Here is a 6,415-nt window from a genome sequence, read left to right as displayed (position 1 = left end):
TTGCAAATGGGGTGAATTCTGCACCTTTGCAACTTCCTCGCTTTTTGCAAGAAAAGCGACAAGAATTCCAGTTTCCCTTTTTGCAAGAAAAGCAGCAGGAATTCCAGTTTCATTTTTTGCAAGAAAAGCGACAAGAATTCCAGTTTCAATTTTTGCAAGAAAAGCGACAAGAATTCCAGTTTCCCTTTTTGCAAGAAAAGCGACAAGAATTCCAGTTTCCCTTTTTGCAAGAAAAGCGACAAGAATTCCAGTTTCCCTTTTTGCAAGAAAAGCGACAAGAATTCCAGTTTCCCTTTTTGCAAGAAAAGCAGCAGGAATTCCAGTTTCATTTTTTGCAAGAAAAGCGACAAGAATTCCAGTTTCCCTTTTTGCAAGAAAAGCGACAAGAATTCCAGTTTCCCTTTTTGCAAGAAAAGCAGCAGGAATTCCAGTTTCATTTTTTGCAAGAAAAGCGACAAGAATTCCAGTTTCAATTTTTGCAAGAAAAGCGACAAGAATTCCAGTTTCCCTTTTTGCAAGAAAAGCGACAAGAATTCCAGTTTCCCTTTTTGCAAGAAAAGCGACAAGAATTCCAGTTTCCCTTTTTGCAAGAAAAGCGACAAGAATTCCAGTTTCCCTTTTTGCAAGAAAAGCAGCAGGAATTCCAGTTTCATTTTTTGCAAGAAAAGCGACAAGAATTCCAGTTTCCCTTTTTGCAAGAAAAGCGACAAGAATTCCAGTTTCCCTTTTTGCAAGAAAAGCGACAAGAATTCCAGTTTCATTTTTTGCAAGAAAAGCGACAAGAATTCCAGTTTCCCTTTTTGCAAGAAAAGCAGCAGGAATTCCAGTTTCATTTTTTGCAAGAAAAGCGACAAGAATTCCAGTTTCCCTTTTTGCAAGAAAAGCGACAAGAATTCCAGTTTCCCTTTTTGCAAGAAAAGCGACAAGAATTCCAGTTTCCCTTTTTGCAAGAAAAGCGACAAGAATTCCAGTTTCCCTTTTTGCAAGAAAAGCGACAAGAATTCCAGTTTCATTTTTTGCAAGAAAAGCGACAAGAATTCCAGTTTCATTTTTTGCAAGAAAAGCAGCAGGAATTCCAGTTTCATTTTTTGCAAGAAAAGCGACAAGAATTCCAGTTTCCCTTTTTGCAAGAAAAGCGACAAGAATTCCAGTTTCCCTTTTTGCAAGAAAAGCGACAAGAATTCCAGTTTCCCTTTTTGCAAGAAAAGCGACAAGAATTCCAGTTTCATTTTTTGCAAGAAAAGCAACAAGAATTCCAGTTTCCCTTTTTGCAAGAAAAGCGACAAGGATTCCAGTTTCCCTTTTTGCAAGAAAAGCGACAAGAATTCCAGTTTCCCTTTTTGCAAGAAAAGCGACAAGAATTCCAGTTTCCCTTTTTGCAAGAAAAGCGACAAGAATTCCAGTTTCCCTTTTTGCAAGAAAAGCAGCAGGAATTCCAGTTTCCCTTTTTGCAAGAAAAGCGACAAGAATTCCAGTTTCCCTTTTTGCAAGAAAAACGACAAGAATTCCAGTTTCCCTTTTTGCAAGAAAAGCAGCAAGAATTCCAGTTTCATTTTTTGCAAGAAAAGCAGCAAGAATTCCAGTTTCATTTTTTGCAAGAAAAGCGACAAGAATTCCAGTTTCCCTTTTTGCAAGAAAAGCGACAAGAATTCCAGTTTCATTTTTTGCAAGAAAAGCGTCAAGAATTCCAGTTTCCCTTTTTGCAAGAAAAGCAACAAGAATTCCAGTTTCCCTTTTTGCAAGAAAAGCAACAAGAATTCCAGTTTCCCTTTTTGCAAGAAAAGCGACAAGAATTCCAGTTTCCCTTTTTGCAAGAAAAGCGACAAGAATTCCAGTTTCCCTTTTTGCAAGAAAAGCGACAAGAATTCCAGTTTCCCTTTTTGCAAGAAAAGCAACAAGAATTCCAGTTTCCCTTTTTGCAAGAAAAGCAACAAGAATTCCAGTTTCATTTTTTGCAAGAAAAGCAACAAGAATTCCAGTTTCATTTTTTGCAAGAAAAGCAGCAAGGATTCCAGTTTCCCTTTTTGCAAGAAAAGCGACAAGAATTCCAGTTTCCCTTTTTGCAAGAAAAGCGACAAGAATTCCAGTTTCATTTTTTGCAAGAAAAGCGACAAGAATTCCAGTTTCCCTTTTTGCAAGAAAAGCGACAAGAATTCCAGTTTCAATTTTTGCAAGAAAAACGACAAGAATTCCAGTTTCCCTTTTTGCAAGAAAAGCAGCAGGAATTCCAGTTTCATTTTTTGCAAGAAAAGCAGCAGGAATTCCAGTTTCCCTTTTTGCAAGAAAAGCGACAAGAATTCCAGTTTCCCTTTTTGCAAGAAAAGCAACAAGAATTCCAGTTTCATTTTTTGCAAGAAAAGCAACCAGAATTCCAGTTTGTCCTTTTTGCAAGGAAAAAAAAGCAGGAATTCCGGTTTCCCTTTTTGCAAGAAAATCCAGAAATTCCGTTGCAATTTCGCAGCTCCCCCTGCAGGCCGCTCTGTGCAAATCTCCCAGCAGCCCTTGCAGCGGCCGGAGCAAAGGATTCTGGGCCTTGTAGTTTGGCAAAGCGGCTTCCCCAAAATGCAAATAATCTGGCAAGAAATCAGAATATTCGGATATTGCAAACGCCATTTGCAAGGGGGAGAAATCAATGCATAAAATGTGATTTTCCGCATTTGCAAAATTCTCTTTAGATCTTGCAAACTCCATTTGCAATGGGTAGAAATAAATGCATGAAATGTGAATTTCCTGCATTTGCAAAATCTCCCAGCAGCCCTTGCAAAGGCCGGAGCAAAGGATTCTGGGTCTTGTAGTTTGGCAAAGCGGCTTCCCCAAAATGCCAATAATCTGGCAAGAAATCAGAATATTCGGATCTTGCAAACGCCATTTGCAAGGGGAAGAAATCAATGCATAAAATGTGAATTTCTGCATTTGCAAAATTCTCTTTAGATATTGCAAACTCCATTTGCAAGGAGAAGAAATCGATGCATTAAATGTGAATTTTCCCCATTTGCAAATCTCCCAGCAGCCCTTGCAAAGGATTCTGGGCCTTGCAGTCTTTGCAAAGCAGCTTCCTGCTTTGCAAACCGATTGCATTTCTCCCCTGGGTGCAAATGGAAGGAATTGGGATCGTGCAATTGGTGCAAAACGAAGGAGAAAATTATCTCTGCTTTTGCAGGAAAAGCGGCGGATCCCTCAGTTTCCAGTGAGTTTGCAAGAAAAAGGTTGCAATCAGAAATTCTTGCCAGTGATTGTTACATGTTGCACGCTTACAATCGCGTAATTTTATTCTGCACATTTGCAAACTTGCACGGAATTTTATGCAACTTGCCGACTTGCGTGAGATTTTATTTTCCGCATTTGCAAACCTCCCGCTGTTTGCAATAAAAAGCCGCCGTCCGCAAGACAAAGGACAGAATTCTCTCTGCTTTTGCAGCAAAAGCGACGGATTGATCATTTCCCAGTGAGTTGCAAAGTGCAATTGGGAAGATTACCGGATCCCTTGCAAATCGGCCGTGTTTCGCCGCTTTGCAAAGTTCCGGGTGTTTGCATGAAAAATTTCTGCACCTTTGCAAAGTTCCGGGTGTTTGCAATTGTAGATTATTCCAGTCCCCACTGCAAATGATTTGATTCTCTGCTTTTATTTTATTTTATCTGTATTTTATCCTCTGCTTTCCCACATTTCCCGCTGTTTGCAAGAAAAAGCAACGCTTGCAATGGGAGATTCTTGCAAATCATTTTACTCTCCGCAGTTGCAAACCTTCCGGCTGTTTTACAAGAAAAAGCAACACTTGCAATGGGAGATTCTTGCAGTTCCCTTTGCAAATCATTTTATTCTCCGCATTTGCAAACTTTCTGCTTTTTGCAATCCAAAGCTTCCCAGATCCCTTGCAAATTGGCTGCGTTTTGCAGCTTGGCAAAGTTCCGGTTGTTTGCAAGAAAAAGCGGAGGTTGCAATGGGAAATCATTGCGCAGAATTTTACTTTCCGCCTTTGCAAACTCTCTGCCGCTTGCATTCAGAAGCAACGCTTGCAATGGGAAATCATTGCGCAGAATTTTACTTTCCGCCTTTGCAAACTCTCTGCCGCTTGCATTCAGAAGCAACGCTTGCAATGGGAAATCATTGCGCAGAATTTTACTTTCCGCGCTTGCAAACTTTCTGCTGCTTGCAATCCGAAGCGACAGTTGCAATGGGAGATTATTTGCAAGAACGGCAATCAAAACCAGCCCTTGCAATGGGAGATTATTGCAAATCCTTGGATTTCCCACATTTGCAAATGCAGAAAACCGCATTTAATGCAACAGCGGCTGCAATAATCTCCCATTGCAACGGTCGCTCCTGAATGCAAAGAGCAGAAAGTTTGCCAAGGCGGAAAGTAAAATTCTGTGCCATGATTTCCAATGTGGGAAATAAAACGATTTGCAATTGCAAGCATTCCTTCTTTCCAAATTTGCCAACTTTCTGCTGCTTGCAATCCGAAGCGACCGTTGCAATGGGAGGTTTTGGCAGCCGCTGCTGCATGAAATGCGCTTTTCTGCATCTGCAAACTTTCTGGTGCTTGCATTAAAAATCAAGGCTTGCAATGGGAAATCATTGCCCAGAATTTTACTTTCCGCCTTTGCAAACTTTCTGCCGCTTGCATTCAGAAGCGACCGTTGCAACGGGAGATTATTTGCAAATCATTTTATTCTCCGCATTTGCAAACCTTCCGGCTGTTTGCAATCAAAAGCAACGCTTGCAAGGGGAGATTGTTGCAAATCATTTTACACTATCAAAAGCAACGCTTGCAATGGGAGATTATTTGCAAATCATTTTACACTATCAAAAGCAACGCTTGCAATGGGAGATTATTGCAAATCATTTTACACTATCAAGAGCAACGCTTGCAATGGGAGATTATTTGCAAATCATTTTACACTATCAAAAGCAACGCTTGCAATGGGAGATGATTGCAAATCATTTTATTCTCCGCATTTGCAAACCTTCCGCCTGTTTGCAATCAAAAGCAACGCTTGCAATGGGAGATGATTGCAAATCATTTTACACTATCAAAAGCAACGCTTGCAATGGGAGATTATTGCAAATCATTTTATTCTCCGCATTTGCAAACCTTCCGCCTGTTTGCAATCAAAAGCAACGCTTGCAATGGGAGATTATTGCAAATCATTTTATTCTCCGCATTTGCAAACCTTCCGGCTGTTTGCAATCAAAAGCAACGCTTGCAATGGGAGATGATTGCAAATCATTTTACACTATCAAGAGCAACGCTTGCAATGGGAGATTCTTGCAAATCATTTTACACTATCAAAAGCAGCGCTTGCAATGAGAGATTATTGCAAATCATTTTACACTATCAAGAGCAACGCTTGCAATGGGAGATTATTGCAAATCATTTTATTCTCCGCATTTGCAAACCTTCCGGCTGTTTGCAATCAAAAGCAACGCTTGCAATGGGAGATTCTTGCAAATCATTTTACTCTCCGCAGTTGCAAACCTTCCGGCTGTTTGCAAGAAAAAGCAACACTTGCAATGGGAGATTATTGCAGTTCCCTTTGCAAATCATTTTATTCTCCGCATTTGCAAACTTTCTGCTTTTTGCAATCCAAAGCTTCCCAGATCCCTTGCAAATTGGCTGCGTTTTGCAGCTTGGCAAAGTTCCGGTTGTTTGCAAGAAAAAGCGGAGGTTGCAATGGGAAATCATTGCGCAGAATTTTACTTTCCGCCTTTGCAAACTCTCTGCCGCTTGCATTCAGAAGCAACGCTTGCAACGGGAAATCATTGCGCAGAATTTTACTTTCCGCGCTTGCAAACTTTCTGCTGCTTGCAATCCGAAGCGACAGTTGCAATTGGAGATTATTTGCAAGAACGGCAATCAAAAGCAGCCCTTGCAATGGGAGATTATTGCAAATCCTTTGATTTCCCACATTTGCAAATGCAGAAAACCGCATTTAATGCAACAGCAGCTGCAATAATCTCCCATTGCAACGGTCGCTCCTGAATGCAAACAGCAGAAAGTTTGCCAAGGCGGAAAGTAAAATTCTGCGCCATGATTTCCAATGTGGGAAATAAAACGATTTGCAATTGCAAGCATTCCTTCTTTCCGAATTTGCCAACTTTCTGCTGCTTGCAATCCGAAGCGACCGTTGCAATGGGAGGTTTTGGCAGCCGCTGCTGCATGAAATGCGCTTTTCTGCATCTGCAAACTTTCTGGTGCTTGCATTAAAAATCAAGGCTTGCAATGGGAAATAATTGCCCAGAATTTTACTTTCCGCGCTTGCAAACTTTCTGCCGCTTGCATTCAGAAGCGACCGTTGCAATGGGAGATTATTTGCAAATCATTTTATTCTCCGCATTTGCAAACCTTCCGGCTGTTTGCAATCAAAAGCAACGCTTGCAATGGGAGATTATTGCAAATCATTTTACACTATCAAG

At 40.7% G+C, this 6,415-nt stretch overlaps 1 protein-coding gene across 1 annotated transcript in view; it reads left to right on the top strand.

Moving 5' to 3' along the window:
* Positions 1–3,064: 3,064 nt before the first annotated feature.
* Positions 3,065–6,415, top strand: part of LOC310699081 (protein PAXX-like) — an 11,863-nt gene continuing 8,512 nt past the window's right edge. Inside the window, exon 1 of the mRNA XM_083520694.1 lies at positions 3,065–3,187. Within this exon, the coding sequence (XP_083376820.1) occupies positions 3,096–3,187 (92 nt within the window). The 5' untranslated portion in view covers positions 3,065–3,095. The remainder of the gene's footprint in view (positions 3,188–6,415) is intronic.

The sequence above is a fragment of the Podarcis liolepis genome, assembly GCF_965112155.1.
Source record: "Podarcis liolepis genome assembly, contig: HAP1_SCAFFOLD_292, whole genome shotgun sequence".
NCBI classification, from domain to species: Eukaryota; Metazoa; Chordata; class Lepidosauria; order Squamata; family Lacertidae; genus Podarcis; species Podarcis liolepis.
This window is presented reverse-complemented; position numbering and strand designations above follow the sequence as displayed.